This window comes from Protopterus annectens, chromosome 11.part0 (genome assembly GCF_019279795.1).
Source record: "Protopterus annectens isolate FY-2018-M chromosome 11.part0, PAN1.0, whole genome shotgun sequence".
Classification (NCBI taxonomy): domain Eukaryota; kingdom Metazoa; phylum Chordata; order Ceratodontiformes; family Protopteridae; genus Protopterus; species Protopterus annectens.
Genome location: NC_056745.1, coordinates 684,814,374 through 684,842,260, shown reverse-complemented (window position 1 = coordinate 684,842,260; position 27,887 = coordinate 684,814,374). Strand labels below are relative to the sequence as shown.

The following is a 27,887-nucleotide window of genomic DNA, read 5'->3' as shown; positions in this document are numbered from 1 at the left end:
TCAAAAACATAAAGATAATCTATGTAGTAATTAAAAAAGTCTGGTAATATTAAAAATAACGCACACAAAGCAAAAGCCATATATAACGATTTCCATGCAGCAGTACCTCTGATTGTGACTATGTCTAAGCTGATGTATGGAAGCAAGGCCTCTTTTGCGTATGGACTGGGAATACAGAATTCTCTACTTCCAAGCATCACATATATTTCATCTTTCTCTTCTTTTCTGACAAAGTTAAAACCACAACCATGTTGAATCTAAGTGCATCTACATTACAACTATCATATAAATCCTGCAGTTAACTATCTTACCTTCTGGCTAACTGCTCCTCTGTAGGTGTGCCACACATGATCTGTAATTAACACTAATACAAAATATTTTTAGTTAATTATAGGTTGTATTTATCAGCAGCTCTGTTCCTGTGTTTGACTCAAAGTAATCAGGTCATGGCTGAAAATGGGCCCTTCTAGTACAATCCACTTATATGCAATCTAAAATACCTGACAGAAAAAGTGCTACAGAAATACTGCACATTATTTTTGGAATCATTGAAAACACTAAAGAAAAAATAACAGTTGCACTTGATGCACTTCCTTTATTCATGCCTTTACAAAAATGTCCTTAATTTTAGTGCCAGGAGTGTGACACTTGTACATGCAGAAGAATATTTACTTATTTTACTGTGATTCACTGGGGAAAAAAAACATGCGTTGGGTGCTCAGACATACTTCCATTAGCACTCGTCATATATATGTCATTGCTAACCAAAGCTGAATCAGCCTTCAAACATTACCACTACTCATTATACATCTGATTTAACAATTATCGAGCACCTTCCATCTCATAATTAACCAGTGTCACAGAAATGACTTTGCATTGGCAAAGTTAAGCATTACATCTGTGGGCAGAAGGCTGGAAACAAAGTAGTGTTATCTGAAAAGGCAGAGTATAAGAGGCCACGAGACAGCATTCAAATATGGTGAACAATGAGCATTTTATTCTTAAAGCATCATTTTAAATAAATGTAAAAATAAGAAGTCCATTCTCAATGTGTATACAGATTTACATCAGAAACTCACTCTGAAGTGAATTTCATACTGACATCATTTCTGCTGCTGTGGTTCAATCTGACTCAGAGCTTTCATTTTCAGGAGGTGAGTAGTTGTGTAGCATCTCTTCTATTGGAGCCATGGTACCACCTGGTGTCACTGTCATTGGCATAATGATCTGCTTTCTACAAAAGATTCAATAAATATCTGTTTTAGCAGCAAAAGTAAATGTTAAAAAACATTTTCTTTTAAACATTAAAGCAACACAAGCATGTATGCAGTTTTTTTTCTTCAAATAAAGGAGAGATTTAGTGTGATGAAAGCCAACAAGCCAATAAAAAATGGAATGGATTATCTCTAATGAGCCTATTGCTTTTACAAATACGCATCATTTCCTCACTTTATTAGCATTTCTTTAAAAATAGATACCACTTTCTCACCTGCCCTATAAGGCAAGCTCACTCACTTAAAGCTTCCCTTATTCCAAGCCTATTTACTTCAGTGAATGCAGCAATTATTCAGCAAAACAGGGTCAGAGCAGTAAAGGCTCTAGTGTTATTCAAGCACTTGATGATTCATTCCAAACCTTGGGCTTTTTCTACAATCTTCCTTTGTCTGAGGCAGTTTAATTACAGGATTGTCTGTCATTTTAATCTCTTCAAAGCTCTGCCAGCATCTCCAGTGCTAATCCAATTATATCTACACTCACAAACTGATGTTTGATGCAGAGATAATTATTGATCGAGCAATCAAAAGGCATTAAATAGGCACAAACAAATTAACAAGAAAAAATCCTCTCTCTTTTTCTGTTACTGCTCATTAATGATACCTGGACTGAGATACAAAACTTTGACCTCACAGGATGACAAACCCTTTTGGACTTTACATCTCCCTTGTAAACAAATGTATGGTAGCAACTTATTAACACAGCTACAATGCATTAAGGAGGTTATTTCATGAGTGTTGGAGAAAAGCCAGTAATTCAGGCAGAAGCAGCAGCTGTTCCAGGACATGCATTTAATAGGATCTGCTACAAAGTACTGCTAAAGTACATCCTGTTATGAGCCATTCCCCATGGCTACAAGCGACTTTTAATTCAACAAAAGCAACCAAGGTTTTACTTATGAACAGTACTCCTGTGTCACCTACATTCTTAAATCATGCTTTTTTTCCCCCTCAACATGTCCATTCATTAGCAAAAATTTAAATGAAAAGCAACTGCATGCAAAGTGTCCATCCAAATATAAAAGCATGGAATGAAAAGCTATACAAAGAAAGGTGAAACTGATTAGAGATGGTATCTTCTCAGTGATAATATCAATGCAAATAAATGATATGAACTGACAAGAGACATTTTATTTAACTGCGTTAACAACCATCTGCTATCCACTTTTATCAAAGTCTTCCTACATTCTAAATAACATTATCATTCACGTCTTTGCTTTCCTACCCACTAAAATATCTTCTATACCCCCTTAACGATACTGCTGCTGTATTATCTATTTTTGGCACCTATGATTTTACAGTGAAATTGCATTTTTTATTTTAGACTGAAAATGAAAACATTATCTCAGCAACTTTTGAAGTGGTTTACACAGAATACTGTGTGTGTGGTTTCCTGAGGCAGAAAGTACAACTGTATTCAGTACTTTATAATTACAGCTGATTTTCAAGGAGAGATCAGTGCAGGTTACCCAGCTTCTATTTCCCATGTACTGTCAAATTTTGCAGATCTCACACTTTAAATGCACTGACACAGTCAGTGCAAGAATCCCATACATAATGAGCATATTCATGTACTTTCTTTAAGCCCTGAAGCTTCACTGGGATGTGAACTTGTTTCACTCAAATATTCATTGCCAAGCCAAACAAAATGGGTGATAAGGAAATGTAATGATCTTCTTCTTTCGGCTTTTCCCGGTTAGGGGTCACCACAGGAACTCTAGTCCGCTAATAATTGGCAGTAGATTTTTACGGTGCCAGCTCGACACCCAACCTTCAACGAAGGCACACCCTATGCATGTCTTTTGAACGCCACTCGACCACAGGGAGGACATGCAGACTCCACACAGAAGGTGCTCCAGCCAAGAATCGAACGAGAGACCCTCTTGCTGTGAGGCGACAATGCTACTGCTGCACCACCGCGGCTGTGTAAAGGAAATTTAATAAAACCAGACAAACACTTTTTTTAATACAGCAATCAGAAGAGTATCTATACACAAGTCTGAACAAATGCCTTAAAGGAGCAGCTTGATGTATGTAACTTTAATTAAAAAAAAAAAAAAACAGATAAGCACTTTTGTCATATGCATGCTACTCAGAACAACGTTTTTTTTTTTTTTTTAACGAGAGTTTACCTTCTACGTTTGTTTGGTTTAACTCTACACAAGTCCCCAAAGAGCAGGAAGGAGGGAGGGAAGCATTAATGTTACAAGTGACTTCAAAAATATTCATAGATATTCCAAGGGTACTGAACCTTACAATAATTTACACCTTGCAAGTACCCTACCTCAGGCTGCACCTCGTCTTCTCAGGATGGCCATACCAGCCAGTCCCTGGGTACATTTGTGACAACCCATCCAATCATCTAGGCTAGGTTTAAAGGAAGATAGTGAGTCACACTGCTTAACATGGAGGGGAAGTTTATTTTGCTGAGATAGCAGACAAGTGGACTTTCACTGAAGAATATGAAAATTCAGACTTTAGGAGCTCACACACATAGGACAAAACTAGAGGCATATCCACTTGAAATGAGTCTAGTTGCCTTTTAAGACACCAAGTGGAGAACCTTTTCCATTTGGATAAATAGGATCTCCTAGTAGTGGGTTTCCTGGCCTCCTGCAGGATAGATAGCATGTCCTCTGAGTAAAGGTGTCTGAAAGGGATCAGAAGGTTATCACCCAGAGGGTAAGATTGAGTGTTTGCAGATGGGAGTGGATGAGAGATCCCTTATTTTGTGCGATGAGGTCCACCTTGTGAGACAACTTGTAAGTGCCCTTGGCTAGTGCCAATAGAAGGAGGAACCAGGGCTGCCTTGGCCAACAGGGGGTCACCAAGAAGATTTTTGGCTTGTCCTGCTGAATTTTTCGCAGGACCATCTGTATTAGGGGGAAGGGGGGAAAGCATAAAGTAACACCCCTTCCAAGAAAATGAGAAGGTGTCCACTCTCCAAGCTTGTGGGGAGGGGTACCTTGGGCAGAATAGCTGTAGTCTGTTCTGAGGGGAGGCAAACAGATCTATCTGTGGAGTGCCCCACTGATGGACTATGTCCAGGACGACATCTCGTGTGTAACATCCATTCATGATTTTGAGACAATGATCTGCTGAGGGCATCCGCCTGATCATTATTCTGTGATGGAATGTACACTACCTATAGCCTTATATTGGCGTGAGTAGCCAATTCCTATACTTGAATGGTCAGTCTGCAAAGTAAGAAAGATCTGGTCCTGTCCTGCTTGTTGATATATCACAGGACTGTGGTGTTGTCTGTGAAGATTTTGAGGGGGCCTGGATGTATGGGAGGAGGAATGTCTTCAGGGCTTGGAGAAGAGCAGTCATTTCCTTGATATGTGTGTTTTTTCTGGTGGTGGGGCTCCCACTGACCCTGTATCTTGAGTCCATTCATAGTGGCCACCCCATCCCAGATCTGATGCATCTGTGTACATCTGTTGATCAGCAGGGACAGGCTGTAATGGAAATCCTGGATTCAGGTGGAATTGCTGAATCTACCACCTTATTTCCTTCTTCAGGCATGGAAGGAAGGCCACCTGAAAGTCTAGGGGATGTGAATGCTGGGACCAAACGTTCTTCAAGTACCATTGGAACTTCCTCATGTGTAGCCTGGCAAGGGGCAACACAGAAACGGTGGCTGCCATGAAACTCAGAAGGCGAAGAAATTCCCTGGCTGAAATGGAGCTAATTAGGGGTAGATCCTGAAAATAGCTGGTCACAGAATTGATCTTTTCTGGTGGGAGGAAGGCCTTCATCAGGTCCATCTTTATCCTGCAACCCAAGAAAATCTGATCCTGAGATGGAGTAAGGGATGACTTGAGTAGCTTAACAGTGAACCACAGGCTTCCTAGGAGTGAAATTGTGAATGTGAGTTGTCTTTGTAGGTACTTGCCTCCTCTGCCTGAATGAGAAGGTCGTCCAAGTATGGGAAGACTTGTATGCCTTTTGTTCTGCAGAAGGCTACTACTCGGGCTAGACACTTTGTAAATACCCTTGGTGCTGTGGATAAACAAAATGGCAAAGCAGTAAACTGATAGTGTGAGGGTGGCTCAGCAAAAAGTACAGTTGTGTACACTTACCATAAATGTAGATGTTCGAGTGTATCACTATTGCAGACCTAACATAAGGGTTATCTGGCTTCCGGTAGCCCTTAGTTGGCCTGAATACCAGAGTCCTTGGTATATGACGTCGGCTGTAAACTGATGTCAGAACATCAGGTATAAAGGGAGGTGGCCAATGCCATTTCCTCAGTTTTTCTTGCCTTAAATGTCAGGAGACCCCAAAAGAAGGCCAAACCAGGAAGGAAACACCCTGGGAAAAAGCCATCCAAAAAATGACATAAGTAGTCTGTGCCTTAGGACAAAAGGGGGAATGGAGGATGGGAAACCAGGACTGCAACAGTGAATACACTCGAACATCTACATTTATGGTAAGTGTACACAACTGTACTATGTTCTTTGTGTTTCACTGTTGCAGTCCTAACATATGGGTTGATTCCCAAAGCCCAGGAAGAGAACAAAATGGTGGAGGAAGAATCACAGACTGAGGATTGGTAAGGAGGTCTTGCAAAACTGCAGAGGCAAAACCAGCCCTAGACTTAGAAAACAAAGATAGGTTGTAATGCTTTGTGAAAGTATGGACAGAAGACCAAGTGGCTGCTTTTAGAATGTCCTTAATAGGCACACCTCTCAGAAAAGCTGCAGAGGTAGAAGGTGCTCTAGTAGAATGGGTCCTAAAACCCTGGGGGGGGGGGGGCATTTCCATGCTCAGGTAACAAAAATGGATACAATGAGCAACCCATTTGGAGATGGCTTGTTTGGAAATAGCTTTATCCTGAGCCTCAGGAGCAAAACTAACCAACAACTGCTGAGACTTCCAAAAAGGTTTAGTCCTATTTAAGTAAAATCTCAGCTGTCTGTGCACATCAAGAGAGTGCAGAATCCTTTCCCCTTTATTCTGGAGGTTATTGAAGAATGTAAGCAGATGAATAGACTGGTTAAGTGTTAGACTGTAAACCACCGTAGGCATAAAGGAGGGATTAGTTCTCAGAGAAACCCGGTCTGTATGAAAAATAATGACAGGTTCTACTGCCATTAAGGCTTGCAGCTCTGGAACCCTTCTGGCGGAAGTAATAGCCAAAAGAAAGGCAGTCTTCCATGAAAGGAACTTTAAGTCTGCAGAGACAGCAGGTTCAAAGGGAGGAAGAGTAAGCTTCTCCAGGACAAAATTAAGATCCCAAGCAGGAGTAGGAGCACTTCTGGGAGGTCTAAGATTACTAGCTCCCTTCAGGAACTGTTTCATCAAGGGGTGAGAAAATAAGAAGTTATGTACTCACCATAATGTTCCATCTGAGTAGGTATCTTCATTTGTCTGCAACCTGTGGGATACGGATCCGATCTCGGATCCGAGCCGGCAACTTCTAACATAGCATAGATCCGAGCTCCTAGCTCCTCCCCCTTACCCATAATCCCCTGCCTGCCCTAACTGACCTCAGATCAAGTTTGCCCCATAGCACAACAGATAACAGGTTTCTCAATGGGAACATATACTAATAACACAAGAGCGATCCAATCGGTCAGGGGGAAGGAGGGGGGGATGGTTGCAGACAAATGAAGATACCTACTCAGATGGAATGTTATGGTGAGTACATAACTTCTTAATCTGAAGTAGGAACTTCATTTGTCAGCAACCTGTGCGACAGAGTCCCCAGCTACCTAAGTCTTGGGTGGCCTTCATGGAAGGATATTCCGGAGCACCGCAGTGCCAAAGGACGCTCTACCTCGGGAAACAACATCTATTTTATAATGGCTGATAAAGGTGTGAGATGAAGCCCAAGTGACTGCGGAACAAATGTCATCCAGTGGAACCCTAGCTTGAAAGGCTGCAGAAGTGGCAACGGCCCTAGTAGAATGAGCACGGACTCCTTGAGGTGCAGGCCTTCCCGAACTCTGATATGCTAACAGAATACAACTCGAGATCCATCTAGAGAGAGAAACCTTAGAAATTGATTTTCCGAAATTACTTTTGGCAAAGGAGATAAACAACTAATCGGATTGCCTATGACCAGCAGTTCCTGTGGATATAAAAACGTAATTGTCTGTGTACGTCCAAGGAATGAAGCTTGTACTCTCCTTTGTTATGAAAGTTGGGGAAAAACACTGGGAGATTGATGGATTGATTGATGTTCGCTTCTGAAGATACCTTAGGTAGAAAGGACGGGTTGATTCTGAGGTAAACCCTATCCGGGTGAAAAAACAAATATGGTGGTTTGGCACAAAGGGCTTGCAATTCCGATACCCTTTTGGCTGAAGTTATGGCCACCAAAAAGGCTGTCTTCCAAGAGAGAAGTTTGAGATCAACCGTGGCAGCCAGTTCGAATGGGGGACCAGTCAAGGCCTGCAAGACTAAGGATAAATCCCATGGAGGTACCACCTCTTTAACTGGAGGCCTAAGGAGGAAGGTACCTTTGAGGAAGGTCTTACACAGTTTGTAAGTGATAATAGGACCAGACTCTTGCCCCACATGGTAGTATGAGATTGCTGCCAGCTGTACCTTGACTGTGGAAGAACTAGCCCCCTGGTGAAAGAGAGAGGTTAGAAAATCTAGAATCGATGATATCGGGGCTGTAAAAGGGTCTAAACGATGGTGTTTTGCCCAAATGGTGAAGCGTTTCCACTTACTCCGATAAACCTTCCTGGTGGAAGGCTTGTGAGCTGCTACAAGAATGGCTTTGACCGGTGATGAGATCCCGGGAGTCCTTATGAGGAGTGGAACTGGAGCAACCAAGCCGTCAGCTTGAGGCTGACCAGGTTCGGAGTCGGAAGACCGAGAGGATGAGAGATGAGATCCGGAATGGGATCCAGAATCCATGGTGGATACACTAGGTGAGATCATAGGTAAGGGAACCACGTCTGACGAGGCCAGAATGGGGCAATGAGGATCATTCAGCTCCCCAGCTGCCTGGCTTTCTGCAACAATTTCAACATTAGGGGTAGAGGAGGGTAAGCATAAAGCAGACCGGGAGGCCAAGCATGAACTAGAGAGTCTCTCGGGGACATCCCCGGAGGGGGGATCAGAGCGAAGTAATCGTTGCATTTCGTGTTTGAAGGAGAGGCAAAAAGATCGCAACAAGGTCGCCCCCATCGGGCAAATACTTTCTCTGCCACTCGGTGGTTGAGAGACCACTCGTAAGGAGTCAGGATAGTACGACTGAGCCTGTCCGCTAAAATGTTGGACCGTCCCGGAATGTGCGTTGCTATGAGAAAGCGGTTAGTGGAAATCGCCCATTCCCACACTCTCATGGCCTCGCGGCAAAGGGGGTAAGACCTGGTTCCCCCCTGTTTGTTGATGTACCAGACTACCGACATGTTGTCTGTCTGTACATAATTGTCCCTACTGGAAGAGAGTTGTGTAGTGCTTGCAACGTCAAAAGCACCGCTCTCATCTCTAGGACGTTGATATGCAAAGAGGTCTCCACGTCGTTCCACGTGCCTTGGACTGTTCTGCCTGAAAAATGCCCCCCCCGCCCCAGGCGAGAAGTGTCTGTGGTCACTGTGTTGACTGGTGGAGGTAGTGAGAAGGGACGGCCCGTGTGGAGGTTGGGAGACTGGAGCCACCACAGGAGCGATTTTCTGCAAACCTTGCTTAAGGAAACGGGGTGAGACAGAGGGTTGCAAAACAGGGACCATTGTACCTGGAGGGTCCACTGTAGAACCATCATGTTCAACCGGGCCAATGGTAGCAGAGGGATTGCAGCTGCCATAGATCCTAGGGCCCTCAGAATCAATTCCGCCGAAGGAGTTTGCAGATGAAGAATGGCCTGCACGTGTAACATCAGGTTCCGAAGTCAAGAACGCAAGCATCTGTCTGGAATCCAGTCTTGCCCCTATAAAATCTAGCATCTGTGCAGGGATGAGAGAGGATTTGGTCATGTTGATGGTTAATCCTAATAGTGGAGCCAGACCGAGAAAATAGTCCCTGCCTGAGCAAAGTAGATGCCTTGTTGGGGCTGTGAGGAGCCAGTCGTCCAGGTATGGAAAAACCTGAATTCCCTGGAGTCTCAGGTGGGCCGCTACTACCGCTAGGACCTTGGTGAACACCCTGGGGGCTGAGGTGAGACCGAAGGGGAGGACCCTGAATTGAAAGTGACTGGCTCCCAGCCGGAAGCGGAGAAACCTCCTGGAACGCCTGTCCACTAGAATGTGATAGTATGCATCCTTGAGGTCTATAGAGCACATCCAGTCATCCTCCCGCAATAAGGGGAGGACGGATTGCAACGTGACCATTCGGAACTTTTGTTTGGGTACCGCCAGGTTTAGGAAAGAGAGGTCGAGGATGGACCTCAAATCCCCTGTCTTTTTTGGCACCAGAAAGAACCTGGACTAAAACCCTGATCCGACTTGATCTGGGGGGACAGGCTGAATGGCTCTTTTCTGTAGAAGCTGCTGAATTTCTGCAGCGGCCGCCTTCTTTTGACTGGGTGGGACGTCGGGAAGGCTTCTGATTCTGGGGTTGGCTATGAAGGGAATTAGATAACCTCTGGATATAACGCGAAGCACCCAGCGATCTGTTGTTATGGACTCCCATTTTGCCAGGTGCTTCGAAAAATGCCCCCCGACTGCCTCCAGAATGGAGCAGTCGGGAAACCCCTCAAGGGTTCTGCGTGGGCCTCTCAGAGAAAGGTTCTCTGGACCCAAAATTCCTCGGACCCCCTCTGCCTCTGGGGCGGCGTCCTCCCTGTCCTCCTCTGCCACGAGAGGACTGGTTGTCCTGAGCAGACTGAGATTGATGCAATTTTCGGAACCACATCTTCTTCTGACCCTTTTGGTTCTTGGAAAAGGACCTCTAGGGCGCAGAGAAGCGAACTCCGATGGCAGACAAGGTCTTCCTGTCTTTCTCGCTCTGGACAAGAGTGTCGCGAATGGTTTTGCCGAACAGTGCAGAACCATCAAAAGGGGCATTCGCGAATGACGCCTTAAAGGGTTCCGAGAAGTCACAGTGACGGAGCCAGGCCTGTCTCCTCATGACAAGCCCGACTCCGCCTGCTCTAGCGGCTCCCTCTGTAGCATGAGACAATAGCCGCATAGAGGTATTAGAGATAGAGCGGAGGGTGGCCATTCGGGAAGAGTACAAATCCTTGTCTCCCTCCGACATGGACCCCGGGGGGGAAGCAGCGTATTCCTTAATTAGGTCCTGCTGCATCCTAATAACATGTGCCATATAGTTCAAGGCCCACATAGAGAAGGTCGCTGAACTGAAGGCCTGCTTCCCAAGACGGTCCAAAGCGCGAGACTCCTTGCTCGGAGGATGAGCCGTGGGGCTCTCCTGAGCCAACATGGCATCCACAGAGGGACCTCTGCTCCAATGTGATCTCTCTGCAGGGGGGCTCAAAATTTTGTCTGGGCACTTGGGGATCAGCTCTACGGTGTCCGGTTCCTTCCAAGCCCTAGAGGATATGAGATCCACCAGGGGGTCGGGCGGAGGGGACACCCAAGAGGTAGATGGCCCTGCCTCAAACGCCTCAAGGAATACGGACTCGTCAGAGGAAGCCTTGGGGGCAGACCACCCACCTCTGATTTTGAGCATTTCCATGATGTCTCCAAAGGAGACATCCTCAGGGGGTGATCTCGGGGAGCCTTCCCCTTCATCCAAGTCCGTATCTTCTGTGAGACTCTCAGGGGAGTCTATGTGCCTCCTTTTGCACTTTGCCTTGTGGGGAATCTCCTCGGGGGGGCTGTCCGAGGAGTCCTCATGGGCTGTAACCTGTTCCACTGGAACTCCTAAAGGCGCTGAGGCAGGCTGCCCAGAGGGCCGGATGAGGGGAGCCAGGACCAGATGAGAAGGAGAGCAGGAAGGAGCCGAAGCCAGGAACGGAGGCCTGGAAGCACTCGACAGTGCCCTCTCCACCGCAGCAAAAGCCGAGGGGGAGCCGCTCTCAGACGGATCCGAGATCCGACTCCCACTCGGATCCAAAGCGGGGATCGGACCCGGCGCCGAGAACGTCAGATCCGAAGGACCAGTGTGCTCCGACCGGGACGGAGCCGAAAGCACACCGAATCCCTCAGATCCAAAGCTCGGCCCACGGCTCCGAGAGGTCGGATCCGACAGACTTGAGGGAATAGTCGGAGCTGACGTGCCCAGCACGGTCGGCTCCGACCTACCCCCGGATCCAACGTGGCTCAGCTCCGAGCCCGGAATGCGGGTCGGAGAAGGAGCTATAGGAGCGAAAAAGGGAGTCGAGCTCCCCCCCAGAGGGGGGGAGGCAAGAGCACACCCATCTGCATCTGGGCCTGGATGAATCTCCTCATCATCCGGTCCATATCCGCATCAGATATGCTAAAAGTGGACTTCGACGAGGCCACCGAGGCAGACCTGGAGTGTCGCCTCGATGACCTAGACGGGGACCGGATCACCTCCTCCTCGAGTCCCGGGGAGAAACAAGGGGATCGGATCCGAGGAGGAGGAGACCGAGAAGACTTGGACGGGGAAGCCCTCTTGGCGGGCGGGGCCGATGAAGAGTCCTCGGCCCGCCGCTTAAGGTGCTTCTCCCGCCGCTTCTCTTTCCTGGCCTCCCTATCCTCTGGAGCCGAAGCGGGAGGTTGAGTCATGGTCGGAGGAAGGGAGGCAGGGGTGACCACTACCGGGGGGGTAGCGGGCACCGAAGCACCGGAGGCCGAAGCAGAGTCTGGGGGTAGAAGGCCTGCCAGAACTAGCTTCGACCTTCGATTCTTAAGTGCCCTGGGGTTGAATACCGCGCAAATCACGCACCCCGAAGAGAGGTGTTCAACCCCAAGGCACCTAATGCACCGAGTGTGGCCATCAGCCGGTGAAAGCTTGTGACCACACTCGGTGCATTTCGAAAAAATTGCCTTAGGGGCCTCCGACATATTGTAGGAAAGCACACTCACTAGGCCCCTAATTCAGTCACACACACACGCTACGACCAGCGGGGGAGGGAGAATTATACTTAAATTAAAACAAATATGTTATAAATATAAAAAGGAGAAAGGGTAAACCTATCACACACACAACCAGTCACTCAGAAGAAAAAATACAAAAACTTTTTTTCTCACAAAATGCCAAGAGCTCTGAACCTAGCTGTTGCTTGAAGAGCGGCAAACTAGATCTGTGGTCAGTTAGGGCAGGCAGGGGATTGTGGGTAAGGGGGAGGAGCTAGGAGCTCGGATCTATGCTATGTTAGAAGTTGCCGGCTCGGATCCGAGATCGGATCTGTATCCCACAGGTTGCTGACAAATGAAGTTCCTACTTCAGATAATAGGTTGCTCAAAAGAACAATGAGCAGAAATTGCTGAAGCATGAATTTTAATTGAAGAAAAGGAAAGTCCATCATTATGCAAACCTGCTAAATAAGCAAGAATTAGGGAAAGAGAAGGTTGGGAAGACTCTACTCCTTTAGCCTGCATCCAAGAGCAAAATCTCTTCCATTTATCTGCATAGGATTTCCTGGTGCTAGGCCTCCTGGCCTCATGAAGAACTTTAACCACCTGTTGGGAAAGATTTAAAGTATTAGCCAGGCAGTTAAATGCAGAGTTTGAAGATGAGGATGAAGAAACTTTCCCCTGTCCTGAACCAACAGATCTGGTACCAGGGGAAGATGTCAAGGCTGAGCTTGGGAAAGGCTGTGAAGAAGGGGATACCAATGCTGCCTGGGCCAATCTGGCGTTAGCAGAATAGCCTTTGGTTTTTCATCCCTTATCTTTAGCAGCACTCTGGGAAGAAGAGGCAGAGGGGGGGAAGGCATAAATTGAGAGTTATGTCCAAGGGAAGTACAAAGCGTCCACTCTGCATGCTTTGTTGTGAAACTCCCTGGTGCAGAAGGTTGGAAGGAGATGATCGGTGTGAGAGGAGAAAAGATCCACCTGAGGAGTGCCACAATGCTGAGTGATGGAAAATGATCTTGTTCAGTTGTCACTCGTGAGGATCCAGAACATGTCTGCTCAATTGATCCGCCAAGGAGTTTAGCCTCCCCGGAAGATACTGGGCTATGAGATGTATGCTCATAGAAGCTGCTAAGGACCGTAGTTTCATGCTGTCTCTGCACAAAGGGTAAGAGTGAGGTCTCCTCCTGCTTGTTGATGTACCACATGACTGTGGTGTTGTCTGTCCTGATCAGAAGAGTCCCAGGGTAGAGTAGGTCCTTGAAAGCCAGCAAGGCCTGCTGCACTGCCATCAATTCTTTTAAGTTTATGTGCAGATGAATCTGTTGGGAGCTCCAAGTGCCTTGTATGCCCCTGCCTTCCAGATGTGCCCCCCATGCATAATCTGAGGAGTCTGTGGTGAGAGTCTGGCTGGCAGGTGGTGGGCAGAAAGGCAGACCCTTGTTCTGAGGACAGGCTGTTGCCCACCAGAGAAACTCCATTTGTAGACAGGGAATAAGGGAAATAATCAAGTCTAAGTCCTGTGTGTGTTGACACCAAAGGTTCTTGAAGTACCATTGATGTTTTCTCATATGCAGCCTTGCATATGGGATCATCATGATACATGAAGCCATGAATCCCAGTGCTTGCAGGAATTGCCTTGCAGAGAGCTGGGTCATGCTTGCCAAGTTCTTGAAATACGTCGACAGATCTTGTTGCTTGTCTTAAGGGAGGAATACCATCTGGGTGGTTGTATTCAGACTCGCTCCCAGGAAAACAATCTCCCTTGTAGGAACCAACTTTGACTTCCTCATTGAGACTGTAACCCAAAGAAGTGAGAATGGTCTTCACAAAGTTCAAATCCTTTTTTAACTGTTCTGGGGAGTTTGCTTGAATGAGACAGTTGTCCAGGTAAGGATAAATTTGAATGTTCCTCTGCTTGCAAAAAGCAATGGCTGGTGCCAGGCACTTTGTGAAAACTCTGGGAGGAGTAGATAAGCCAAAGGGCAGCGCAGAGAATTGGAAGTGTTGCTCCCCAGCCCTGAAATGAAGAAACTGCCTGCAACTTTCCCTTACTGGGATGTGCAGATAAGCCTCCTTGAGATCCAAAGTTACCAGCCATGAATCCTTGCCCAGCATTGGTAGTAACTGTTGAAGAGAGAGCATCTTGAATTTGGGAATCACCAGAAAAGTGTTTAGAACAGACAGATCCAGAATAGGGCACCAGGTGCCTCCTTTTTTGGGTACCAGAAAAAGTCTTGAGTAAAAACCTAGGCCTGCCTGATTTGCAGGAACTGGCTCTATAGCCCCCATAGTCAGTAGAGAAGAAATTTGATTCTCTACCTCTGCCCTGAGAGTGCTGGGAATGTCTGGGTAACCTTGTAGAACAGGGAAGGTGTGAAAATAAAACTTTTAACCTTGGTTTACTATGTTGAGTACCCATTTGTCATCTGTGATGGTTGACCATACCCCTGCGAACCTGGCTAACCTTCCCCCCAAAGGAAACCCTGGGCCCACAGAGGTAGGCACAAGAAGGCCAGAGTCATTGAGAATGCTTGCTTTGGGAAGCTGGCTTAGAACTCCCCGATTTAGCAGCAGAAGGATGCCATTGTTTAGTCCTTTGAGGGGCAGAAGCCTGCCCTTGGGAAGATCTGAAACCCCTAGGCCTAGAGCGACCCTGCTTGCCAGGATCAGGGAAAGATCAGTTCTTGGAAGGATGATGCCTACTAAACCGAGGAGGCTGAACCTAAAGGAAATCTTTTACAGCTTGCATAGATTTTGCCTTATCCTCCAACTTTTTCAGTACCTCCTCAGCCTTGTTACCAAAAAGGTTGTCTTTGTGCAGAGGAACATCCAGCAATTTAGATTTTACAGGTTCAGAAAGAGGCTGCTCCCTAAGCCAAGCATGCCTTCTAATAACGGAACTAGTGTTTGCTGCTCTGCAGGAAGCATCCAAAGTGTCACAACCACAATGAAGAGAATGCTTATTAACCAGAGTGGCAGAATTTAGTAAATTTTGTAATTCTTTGTTCTCTGACATAAAAGGAATATCCCCAAGCTTAGCCTTAATCGCCTCCAAAGTATGCTGCTGATACTTAAACATGTGAAAAAGATAATTCACAGATCTAATGGCAAGAGTTGCAGAGGTATAAACCTTTTTACCTCACCTGTCCAAGGCCCTAGACTCCTTATCAGAAGGTACAGGGTTTTTAGCAATAGTAGCCTTAACACCCTTGGGACTTTGAGAAATAATCTAAGGATCAGCAGTAGGGTTTCGAAAAAGAAATTGATGAGAATCAGGAACCCTATAATACCTATCAGGTTTTCTGGGAGCAGGAGGAACAGAATTAGGAGTTAAAAAATTTTCCATGAAAACATCATCCACAACTTCCAAAACAGGAGGTATAGCCAGAGGTTTATGCTGTGGCAAATCTAAAAATTCCTGGATCCTCTTCTTAGACTGAGGGAAATCCTGACTTTCCCATTTAAAGTGCTCCCTAAAAGTATTCAAATTATCCCCAAAGGAAAAATCTTCTGGAGATGAGGCAGAGGGGATAGAATCCTCAGCATCAGAATCCTCAAAGCCAGAAAAAAGTTGAGAATTTCCTTCCTCACCAGCAGAAATACTGGAAACCTCAGAATCTGATTCAGACAAAACATCAGGAGACAAATCCCTAACCCTCTTGGAAGGAGGGGGGGGATGAGAGCCCTTAATAAGGATAAGAAAATCACCAGCCATCTTTACCAACTGGGACTAAGGCACAGGAGAGGAGGCAGACGCTCGCTTTGTGAGTAGATTTGCGGCTGAAAGGTTTACTAGTAATCCGGAGGGACTCGGAAGGCCTAGCAACTGCAGAAGTCTGAGCTAAGGTAGTCGGTCTGGCTCTGGTCTCATGTCGAAGAGAAGAGCTGTCAACAGCCGGTGCCTGCACAGCGGCTACAGACCCATCTGAGGCGGCAACAGGCAGAGGGTCTGAAGACAAGATAGCAGCCTGCAGCATGGAAAACTCCGTAAAGGTCTCGGCAGAGGCCTGTGGCTGAAATTCAAAAGACTGTAGGAGCTGCGAAAGTGACTCACTAGCTACCGCTGGGATGACTACCAATTTCACCAGCACGTCATCAGCAGCTTTAACCCTAGGCATGTCATGGTCCTTGTCCTTGCATTTCCTAGGTATATCCGAAGTCGGGAGACCAGAAGACGCCATACTGATGAACTTAGGCCAGACTCCGAAATGCTTATATAAAATCTTAGCTCTACGGCGTATGGTACGTGGGTTGAAGGAAGCACAGAGATCACAGTTAAGGACGTCGTGCTCAAGGCCCAAACAAGTTATACAGTAGGAATGAAAATCACGGTGCAGTATCTGTTTTCCACAGGCAAGACAGTTATTAACTTTATCTGACATTCGTTAAAGCAAGAAAAGAGGATCCCCAGCGGGATACTTATCTGAAGGCATCTTCAACTTGGTAGTCGGAAAGCAGAAAGAAGGTAAACGGCCGACCAGCACTAGTGCAAATTGCATCTGCTTCAGACTCCATGGCAAGAAAGACTGAGGAAATGGTGTCGGCTGCCTCCCTTTATACCTGATGTTCTGACATCAGTTTACAACCAAAGGCAGCCGACGTCATATACCAAGGACTCTGGTATTCGGGCCGACTGAGGGCTACTGGGAGCCGGATAACCCTTATGTTAGGACTGCAACAGTGAAACATGAAGAACATTGCAGGAATTTGCGAAAGTGTGGGTGGATAGAGATGTGAAGATATGCCTCCTTCAGGTCTAAAGTGGCCATGAAGGCACTGGTGTCAGGAGTGGAAGAAGGGTTTGTAGGAAAAGCATGCGGATAGATAGTACCTGAAGAAAGGGATTTAAAAAAGACAGGTCCAGGATGGGCCTCCCAAGGGACATCCTTTTTTGGAACTAGGAAGAGTCTGGAATAGAAGCCTTGACCTTCTTGTCCTGGGGGAGCCCTCTCTATTGTACCTTGTTGGAGCAAATCCTGAATGACCTGAGGTATGAGACGGATTTGTTTTTTTGGAGGGAGGGGAATACCTTTTGGAGAAGGCTTTTCCTGCCAAGTCATGAAATACCCTCTTTCCACAATTGAAAGAACCCAGTTGTCTGAGGTGATTTGATGCCACGGGGAAGACAGTTCCTCACGTCCACAAAAACCAAACAGATGTTTCCACACACTGCAAATTTCAGCAAAATAAATCCACCGTTTTTTTAAAATGAAAAGAATTTAATGCATATAATACTAAATCGAGTGTTGAGCGCTTTCACTCGTCACAGCGAGTTTCATCAGAACACAATGAAATGATTACTGAGATCTATTTTTATACATAAAAAGGCGCCAAAGTGGCTCATTGATTTTAAAACCTTTACATTATAAAGTGCTTTTTCATTGTAAAAAATAATAAACAACTTCAAAACAAATAATAATAATAATAATAAGTATCTTGTCCTTTTTAAATATTCTAGTTATTTGATACACATTTAAAATCCACATATTTATTAATATAATTGATTGGAGAAAACTAATTTTATGCATTTAGCATTAATAATGATCTGATAGAGATAGTATCATTAATTCCTGGTTCTGTTGTGGCATCTAACACCTGCCAATATAGTTCCCTATATAGCAAATAATTCTTCACATTTCCTCCTCTGGGGTCATTTTTTACTTTTTCTAAAATGGCAAACTTGAATTTATGTTCTGTTCCATTCTCCACAATATGCCTAGCAAGGGCATTCTTAGTGTCTCTGCATCTAATACAGTATAAATGTGAGTATATTCGCTGTCTTAGTTGTCTTTCGGTCTTCCCTATATAAAATGAGGGACAGACCGAACAAAGTGCAATATATACCAGCATGTTGGTCCTACAGTTGCCTTTAGGCAATACAATTTTAGTATTGCTTAAATTTTGTAGTGATATATGATTCTTTTCATATATGCTGGAACATTGATTGCATGACCCACATTTTGCTGTGTGCATATCACCTCCATTCTTGGTTGTTAACTTAATTTCTAACAATTTCTTGATGTTCTTTCCCATTTTATTAATGAATATAGGACCTGTTCCTACAGTTTCTGCTACAGCCTGTTCATCTGTTAATATATGCCAGTTTTTTATCAAAATGTCTTTTATAATGTGGCTAAATGGGCCATATTCTATGACACATGCTTTGTTGTATTTGTTACTATTCTTACTGACCGTAGGAACTGATTCACCATTCTCATTCCCTTGTATAGTATTAAGGCCGAATGTACAAGAGTCATTCAATTCTGTTTTCTTGTTACTTCCCAATAATGATGTATACCTGTTTTCCCTTTGACTTATAACATATGCAGAAATGTCATTCATAGTTTCAGTATCATATCCCCTAGCCGAGAATAGTGCTGTAATAAATTCTATCTCGTTAATCATGTCTAGGTAGTTGGAAGTCATTCGTATGGCTCTTATGCATTGGCCTTTAAATATATTCCTTTTTACCCTTACTGGATGAAAACTACTATAATCCAAGTAAGAATTGGTGAAGGTAGCTTTTCTATGTATTCTAGATTTTAAACAACCATCTTCTACACTTACTAAGGTATCTAAGTAAGGCACCCCTGTGTTGTTTACTTCAGAGGTAAATTTTAAAAATTCACTACTTGCATTGATATATGCCAAAAATTCAGAATATGAATTGCTGTCCCCTTGCCACAATATATAAATATCGTCCAAGAATCGGGAGTAATATAGTATAGAAGGAAAATATGGGCTGTTAAAGATGTTATTTTCCTCCCAGTCCAACATTACCAAGTTGGCAAATATGGGTGCGCAAGCCGCACCCATAGCCACACCCCTGGTTTGTTTAAACATTTCTCCCTCATAGTATATAAAGTTGTTCTGCAATACTATACTCATTAATTCAGCCAATAGGGAGATCCTGTTCCATGTCGGGGAAGACAGTGAGAGAGGTTGGCAGAAAGGGGAAGATGAGAAAGGGTGTCTAGCTAGTCACACATTGTTAGGTCCATCAGGAAAGAGCTGCCTTGGAGTAGTGTGACAGGAGCCAGTCCTGGAGGAAGGAGGCTTCCTGGTACTTTTTCTTGGTTTAGACGAAGGGGGTAGAGGCCTTCTGACAAAACTTGGCTGGACTGGGTAGTTCCTATGAATTTATGGACTGGAGAGACAAACAGATGCTTGAGATCCTACAGCTCTTTGCTTTTCACTTGCAGATTTTTAAAAAGCTCTACTGACTGCTTTGCAAAAAGGAACTTGTTGTCAAGACAGTCATCCATGATTTTGTTTTTAAAATCATTTGGCAGGGGGTGTAGCCTGAGCCAGGAGTACCAACACAGAACTGAGGCTGATGCAGCAGATCTAGCTGATGCTTCAGTAGCATTGCAGCTGCATTTATTGGAATGCCTGGCTACTTGGGCAGCCAAAGAGAGCTTAGGGGCAACCTGAGGTCTACTTGGAGAATCTGGCATTGAGGAAAGTAGTGTTGAGGCCTGGGAGATTAGGTCTAGAGCATACTTAACCATATGGGTTTGGTAATTGATGGCTCTAAAAGCCAGAGTTGAAGAAGTGCAGATCTTCTTTCCTAATCTGTCCATCCCTTACTGTCTTTATCTGATGTCAGTAGGGAAGAAGAGGGAAGTTGCCTGGATTGTTTGTTTGCTGAGACATCAATCACAGCAGGGTCTGCCATAGGAGGTTTAATGAGGAATTTAAAGTCATCAAGAACTTTGTAGACCCTGTCAGGTCTCTTTGGGGTTGGGTGGCTGTGATTCAGGGGTCTTGGAAGCAGAGACAAAGGAGTCCAAGTATGCTGGTATTACAGGAGGGATAGCATAGGGTGAGGGAGATTCCATCTGCAGAAGCTCGTAATACCTCTTCTGCACCTCTGTCATTTGGGTGGAATCCAATTTTAAATATTCCCTCATTTTGGAGATAGTCATCCCAAAGGTTATGTCCTCAGGTGGAAAATCCCCTTCAAAAGAATCCTCATCAGGAGAGTAGTATTCCAAGGGGGAAGCTATCTGTGAGGCATAGGAAAGGGACTCATCAGAGAAAGAGGAAGAATCTTCCGCTTTTGTATGACACAGTGGCATAGGTCCAGCAGAAGTAGGCCTAGGGCTCAAGGATGGAAGGGCAGCAGACTGAGAAGCCGTAGGCCTTGGGGCCAAAAAGACCTGAAATAGGGACTGGGAGTATGCCTGCCAGTCAGGCACATCTTCTGTTGGGGAAGATATGTGCTTTGTCTTTTGTTTCCTTTTCAGGTTTTCAGTCATGTCCCCTAGAATATGGGAGTCCATCTCAAATGATATAACTGACATACACAAACTACTTTCAGGGGAGAGCTAGGAATTCATCTCAAAGCAAAATGCAAACTCTGCAATAATCATGCCATCACTTAATCCAACCTACCCTCAAACAGCATGTAACAGAAAAAACAGCTTACATACACACATATTGTCATTACTCAAATAGAGTCATGTACTTACCATAACTTGGCAACTGTGCTATCCAATATTATTATTCATCAAAAATGGGTCTTGGATCTGAGCCGGCAACTTCTCAGACAGATCCAGAGCTCACCCTTCCCATAATCCCTTGCTACCTTCTAACCCTCAGATCGAGTTTGCTAAATTAGTAGAAACGCAGAAACAACTGCACTAGAAGGCCACAGATTTTCTCACTCAATATAAGCCAATGCAGCCTTGCCAGAACCCCAGAATGAAGGGAGAAGGAGGGCGGTAATGTGATGAACAATTACACTGGATAGCAGAGATGCCAAGTTACGCAAGTACATTACTCTTTATCTGATGCTATCCATGTCATTAGCCATCACATATGGGTCCGAGTCCCCAGCTACTATGTATCCTGGGTGGCCTCAAGGAAGAATATGCCAGAGCATGGAGAAACCAAAGGAAGCCTTGTTCCTAGACACTAAGTCCAATTTGTCATGCAAAATAAAAGTATGTGGATTAGACCAAGTTGCAGCAGCACAAATTTCATCAAGGGAAAGTTTAGCCAAAAAGGCTGAAGAGGTAGCAACATACTTTGTAGAATGGACGTTAACCTGTCTGGATAACTCTAAATGCCTACTAGTATAAATGGAGGAGATACAACTAGCAATCCACCTTGAAATATTCACTTTGGAGAGTGCCTGGCCCTTTCTGTTTTGAGAGAAGGCCACAAAGAGTTGGTCTGATTTTCTAAACTCCTCAATCCTTTGCAGATAAAAATGCAATTGTCTGTGGGCATCTAAACAATGCAAGATATATTCTCCTTTATTAGAGTAATTAGGGAAGAAAAATGGTGGATGAATGGACTGATTGAGATAGCTTCCAATGCCACTTTAGGAAGGAAGGATTTGTTCTATGGCCACCTTGTCCTTATGGAAGATCATGAACAGAGGCTTAATGCACAGAGCCTGGAGTTCCAAGATCCTTTTGGCTGAAGTAATGGCCACTAAAATGGACGTCTTCTAGGAAAGGAACTGAGTATCACATGAACCAGTTGGTTCAAAAGGTTTTTTGCTTTAGGGACTGCAGCACTAATGTCAAATCCCATGGCAGGAATGGAACATTAATAGGAGATCTAAGGAAAAAAAAAACCCTTTCAGAAAGGCTTTACACAGTTTGGAAGAAAAGGTAGGCTCTTCACTAATATGGAAATTGGAGATGGCAGCCAACTGGAGCTTAATGGTAGAAAAACTCGCCCCGTCCTGAAAAAGGGAAGATAAGAAGAGCAAAATATCAGGAATAGGGGCTGAAAAAGGATACAGATTTCATTGTTTGGCCCAAATGGAAAACCTTTTCTATTTACTGGAATACACCTTCTTACTAGATGTTTTTTGAGAAGCCAAAATAATGCTCCTCACTGGGGAAGGAAGCCTGGACAGCGAATGGCTTCCTGGAACTGGAGAAACCATGCAGTTAGACAAAGCATCTGAAAATTGGGAAGTGGAAGCCCCTAGAGATGTGAAATGAGATCCAGAATGGGATCCGGTATCCAAGGAGGATACTTCAGATGAGACCTCAGGAAGGAGAACCACGTCTGATGATGCCAGAAAAGGGCAACAAGGATGAGAGGGGTGTTTAGGTGACAAGCTTTCTGAAGGACTTTGGGTATTAGGAAAATAGGAAGATAAACATAGAGGAGACCCGGAGGCCAATTCTGAACTACAGCGTCCCTGGGTGACTCTCCTGGTGGGAGGATCAGGGCAAAATAATTGCTGCATTTGTGGTTGATTGGAGAGGCAAAAAGATTGCAGCAAGGTTGACCTCTCAACGGTCAAAGATTTGTCTGACGGATTCAGGGACCACTTGTAAGGACTCAAGATGGACCTGCTGAGTCTGTCAGCCAACACGCTGGAAATTCCATGTATATGAGTTGCAAAAAGAAAGTGCCTAGAAGACATCTCCCATTCCAACACTCTCATGGCCTCTTTGCACAGAGGATAAGGCCATGTTCCCCTTGCTTGTTGATATACCAGACAACTGCCATATGAATTGCTATAGTCCCCATAGGGAGGCACTCCTGAAAGGTTTGCAACATTAGAAGAACTGCTCTCATTTCCAGGACATTTATGTGCAGTTTTAGTCTCTGCAGGGGACCATGTGCCTTGAGCCATCCTGCCCTGGGAATGTCCCCCCACCTCAACAGTTGGGTGTCCATGGTCACTGTGGTCTTGGGTGGGGGAAGACAAAATGAACTGCCTAGAAATAGGTCCTAAGATTGAAGCCACCAAGCAAGATGACTCCTGCACACCTGAGTCAACTTTATCATCATGGACACGGGCTGAGACAGAATGGACCACCGGACTGCCAGAGTCCATTGGAGAACTCGCATGTGATACCTGGCAACTCAATGGCAGCCTCCATCAAACCTAATGCTTGGAGAATGAAGTGAACCGATGGGCATGTTAGCTCCAGCAAAAGAGAGACCTGATCTCGAATGAGTTGAACCCTGTGGGAAGGCAATACTGCAGTCTCCAATATTGTGCCCAGCTGGACCCCAATAAAGTCCAGGTTTTGGCTGGGAATGAGATTGGACTTGGGAAGGTTCAATGTGATGCCTAAATGCTGGAAAAGGCTGAGGATATACCTGGTGGCCAGAGATAGTCGATGCCTCATGGGAGCCATGAGGAGCCAATCATCCAGGTATGGAAAAACCCGGAAACCTTGCAGTCAGAGATGAGCTGCCACTACTACCATACATCTGGTAAACACCCGGGGGTCTGTGGTGAGTCCAAAGAGCAGGGCTCTGAACTGGTAATGACTGGCCACTAACAAAGTGTAAGTGTCTCCTGGAGCATCTGTTGATCTTTATATGATAGTACGTGTCCTTGAGATCCAATTGTCCTTGCACAAGAGAGGCAGAATGGACTGAACAGTGACCACCCGGAACTTGGACTTCTTGACAGATTTAGCTCACTGAGGTCCAGAATCGGACACATGTCTCCGGTCTTCTTTGGCACCAAAAAGAAGGGACATTAAGTTCCGGACCCTCATTGTCCTGTTGGGACCTCCTGAATGAATTTTTTGAAGGGGTCTTGGACCTCAAGATAGGCAAACTCCCTTTGGCAGGGTAGTACATCTGGGAGAAATTTCTGAATTGGAGGGGGCTGGGAGAAGGGAATGCAGTAACCCATGGAAATAATTTTTAGCAACCGCTGATCAGAGGTAAGACTTGTCCAGACTAGTGGGTGAAGGGAGAGTCAACCCCCGACTGCCTCCAGGGCAGCATCTCAGGAATGCTGGAAGGGCTTCTCTGAGAAGGGTTCCCAGGACCCCTGGTTCTGTGGACCCCCTCTGCCCCTGGGGCAGCATCTGTCACTGAATCTCCTGCCCCAGCCTGCAGAAGAGGATTCCTGGGGAGCATCCTGAAAGGAAGACTGAGTACTCCAGAACCAAAGTTTCTTACTGCCCCTCTGGGTCTTAAAAAAGGATTGCTGGGGAGTAGAAAACTTGATCCCTATGGCTGAGAGTCTTGCCTTCCTGCTCACTGAGGGTTAAGGTTTCCTTAACAGACAGTTCAAACAAGGTGGAGCTGTCAAAGGGTGCATTAGTGAAAGACACCTTAAAGGGTTCTGCAAACCCACAAAGGCGAAATCAGGCATAGCAATGCCAGTGCCTGCCACTCGAGAGGTGGCCTCCGCAGAATTAGAGATCAGCCTCATTGAAGCATTAGCCAAAGAGGTTAGAGTAAACAGCCTCATAGGACTAATTTGAGGCTCTCCGGAGGCAACAACTCTGACAGGGAAGTGGTAAGCTCTGAAACCAAATCCCTCTGAAGCTGGGTAATATGGGCCAAGTAATTAGTTGCTCTCAGACCAAAAGTAACTGAGGCAAACACATGCTTTCCAAAGTGGCTGACCGCCTGAGACTCACTATTCGGGAAATGGATCGAAGAGCTTTGCACAACCAGCTCCTTCTCAGTAGCAGCAGCCACCACAATGGCATCAACGGGGACCCCTTTGCTCCAAAAAGACTTCTCCTTGGGAGGAATGAGGAATTTGTCTGCTGTGTCTGCCTCTTTCCAAGCCCTGCTGGTGATAAGGTCCACAAGCTCGTCAGCAAGAGAGGAACCCAGGTAGAAGATGGGCCCATTTTGAAGGCCTTCAGAAACATGGACTCCTCCAGATATGGGCTTGGGGAAGATGATCTGCCTCCCTGTTTGAGAACTTCGAGAATGTCCCTGCCAAAGGAAACCTCCTCCAGAAGTCTGGGGGACCCATCTCCCTCCTCGAAATCTGTGGAAGGGAAGTCCAAGTGCCTCCTTTTGCACATTCTCTTTTGAGGGGATTCTTCCATGGTGGGCTCAGGGGGAAGGACTCGGAAGAGATGGTACCCCAAGTGGGGGAGTGCCCGTTTTGAAGTTGTTCATGGGAGGGCTGACCCTAGATGGATGATGAGACCTCAGCACCCAAACCCAAGAGAGGCTGGAAGGACCTAAAGAAGGAGGAGAGGTGACCACCAGACTGGAGAAGGTCCTCTCTACTGCCTGGAAGGCTGACAGGCTGAATAAAGTTCCCCCCTCACCTGAGGCTGGATTCACCTGGCAAGGGAGAAGGGACCCAGACGCAGCACCGAAGCTGCCTGATATCGACCCCAAGCTGTCCATTGCCAAAGCCCCCAAGGGAAGTGAACAGTCTGAGAAATCAGGACCCAAACACACCGACAGGGAACTCGCACTCTAGTTTGAGGGCAGTGGAACAGAGCAAGCCAGGGACCCTGACAGTGCCGAGAAGGGGAGGATGCCCGACACCATCAGCCTCTCACTAGAAATCCCCTGGTCCTGACATTCCAAAATGTGTTGGATTGGAAGAGGAGAGTGGAGTCCTGCAGATGGGGAGCGTCTCCTAGTCACATGGGCAGGGGACGGCAGCAAGTCCAACTTGATCTGGCCCTGATTTAACTCCTCAACATCCTATCCATCTCCAAGGGAAGGAGACTTCTGGAGGATCTTGAATGAAGCTGAGTGGCCAGATCTTGCTGGGGATCCAACCTTGGATCTCTCAGCCCTATGGTCCTGAGAAGGGAATCTGCTCTGAGTCAGATCCGACTTCCTGGAGGACTGAGAAGGGGAACTTTCGATCACAATGGGATCAGACAGTGCTGTTGGATCTGAAAGTCTAGTTGGATCCGAAGCTTTGAATGGCATGCCGGATGGATCTGAAAAACTGGTCGGATCCAGGGACAGCTTACACCTACTTGGATCCAAAGGCTTCTGCTCTGGTGAGGCCTTGGATCCAAGGATCTGATCCTAGGCTCTCGGAATGGTGGATCTTGGATCTGAAGCTGAAGAGGCTGGGCTTGATCTGGCAGCCTTGGCTTCTCTGGAAAAGAAGATGACAACAACCTCCCTGAGGGAGGAGGAGGCCCCTTCTTTGGCTCCTGTGAGGGCTTGGAAGGAGAGCTCGAGGGCAGAGGACCACCCTGAGCCAAGCCCTTCAATAAGAGTTTATTGCAGTGCTCTACAAGGGCTCTGTGGTTGAATATGGCACAGATGCCGCATTCAACCTCCAGGTGCACCATCCCCAAGCAATACAGACACTCCTTGTGCGAGTCAGAACAGGGCATCTTCCAAGCGTTTGTGCACACACACACACACACACACACACACACACACACACACACACACACACACACACACACACAAAAGCTGGAAATACAGTAACCAAGGGATTTTTTTTTTTACACTACCCTAAAGAAAAAGTGTGGGAAGTGCTAGACGCTAGAAGGAATCTTAACTAAATTTACGATTTAGCAACTGGGAGGGGAGGAAATTTAACTAAACTACAAATAGAGCGATAAGGAGAGACACGTAAGATATAAAAGGCAACAAAACCCCAAGAAAAATAAGCACTTATCTGTTCAGACGAGCCTGGACCACATCTGAAGTGTTTCAGTGACAAATGAGATCTGAGGGTCAGAAGGTAGCAAGGGATTATGGGAAGTGGAGGAGCTTCAGCTCTGGAGCTGTCTGAGAAGTTGCTGGCTAGGATCCGAGGTAGGATCCAAGACCCATTTGTGATGAATAATGGCATGGATACCATCTGATCTAATTGTTTCAACAGGTGCTTCATGCTAAGGGTTCCACCAATCTATCTACCATTTAATACCACAATGTTTATTATGTATATAAATTTTATTATACATCTATAAAATTATTTATCCTTTGTTGATTGGATTAGTCCCACTAGGCTAATGGCCTCTTTCTGAGCAACAATTAAGGTAGTATTTATACTATGAGGCAAAATTTGGCCAGGGCATTGGGGAAAGTACAGTTGTGTACACTTACCATAAATGTAGATGTTCGAGTGTATTCACTGTTGTAGTCATCACCTGTGGGGATTATCCCTGCTGGGGTAGCCCTTGGCCGGCCCAAATACCAGAGTCAATGTTTTTCTGCATTGGCTGCGGTCGCTTGCTGTCTGACATCAGGTCGTCAGTGCTATAAAGGAAGGCAGCTGATGCCATTACATCAGTTTTTCTTGCCCTAACCCATCAGGAGCCCCAGGAAATATGGTAAAGTGGTACTGGTAGATAAAAGCTACCGTAAGAAGCTTATGTCTCCCTAATGAAAGAGGATATAAGGGGGAAAGAGGGGAGGGAAACCAGGACTGCAACAGTGAATACACTCGAACATCTACATTTATGGTAAATGTGCAGAACTGTACTATGTTCTTCATGTTTCAGTGTTGCAGTCACCACCTGTGGGAGGATTCCCAAAGCTGAGGAGAGGGGTGGGTAGCACTGGTTACAGACCTAGGAATGGGTCAGCATGCCCTGCAGAACTGCAGAGGCAAAGCCTGCCCTACCCTTAGAGAATAGAAGTAGGTGGTGAAGCTTGGTAATGGTATGGACAGAAGTCCAGGTGGCAGTTTCCAGGATGTCTCTGGTGGGAACTCCTCTGAGGAATCTGAGGAAGTGTAAGCTGCCCTAGTGGGATGTTCCCCAAGCAAAGTACATCACAAATCGGTACAGTGTGAGATCCATTGCTAAAAGGGTAGCTTGGAAATGGGCTTCCCCTCTACCCCTGCGGCAAAGCTGATAAGGAGGTGGTCTGATTTCCTGAATGATCCAGTAGGGTCCAGATAATATCGGAGCTGTCTGTGAACGTCTAGTGAGTGCAGAATTCTTTCCCCCTTGTTTTGAGGGTTAGGAAAGAAGGGGGTTAGAGGTATGGCCCAGCAGATAGTCACATTAGATACCACCCCGGGTAT

General features: G+C 45.8%; 1 protein-coding gene across 2 annotated transcripts in view; it reads right to left on the bottom strand.

The window, feature by feature from the left end:
• Positions 1 to 575: 575 nt before the first annotated feature.
• The window catches only part of RIC8B (RIC8 guanine nucleotide exchange factor B), a 1,378,718-nt gene continuing 1,351,406 nt past the window's right edge, over positions 576 to 27,887 (bottom strand). For both annotated transcript variants that reach the window (XM_044088144.1, XM_044088145.1), the window contains one exon: positions 576 to 1,234. In XM_044088144.1, the coding sequence (XP_043944079.1) occupies positions 1,123 to 1,234 (112 nt within the window). In that variant the 3' untranslated portion in view covers positions 576 to 1,122. The remainder of the gene's footprint in view (positions 1,235 to 27,887) is intronic.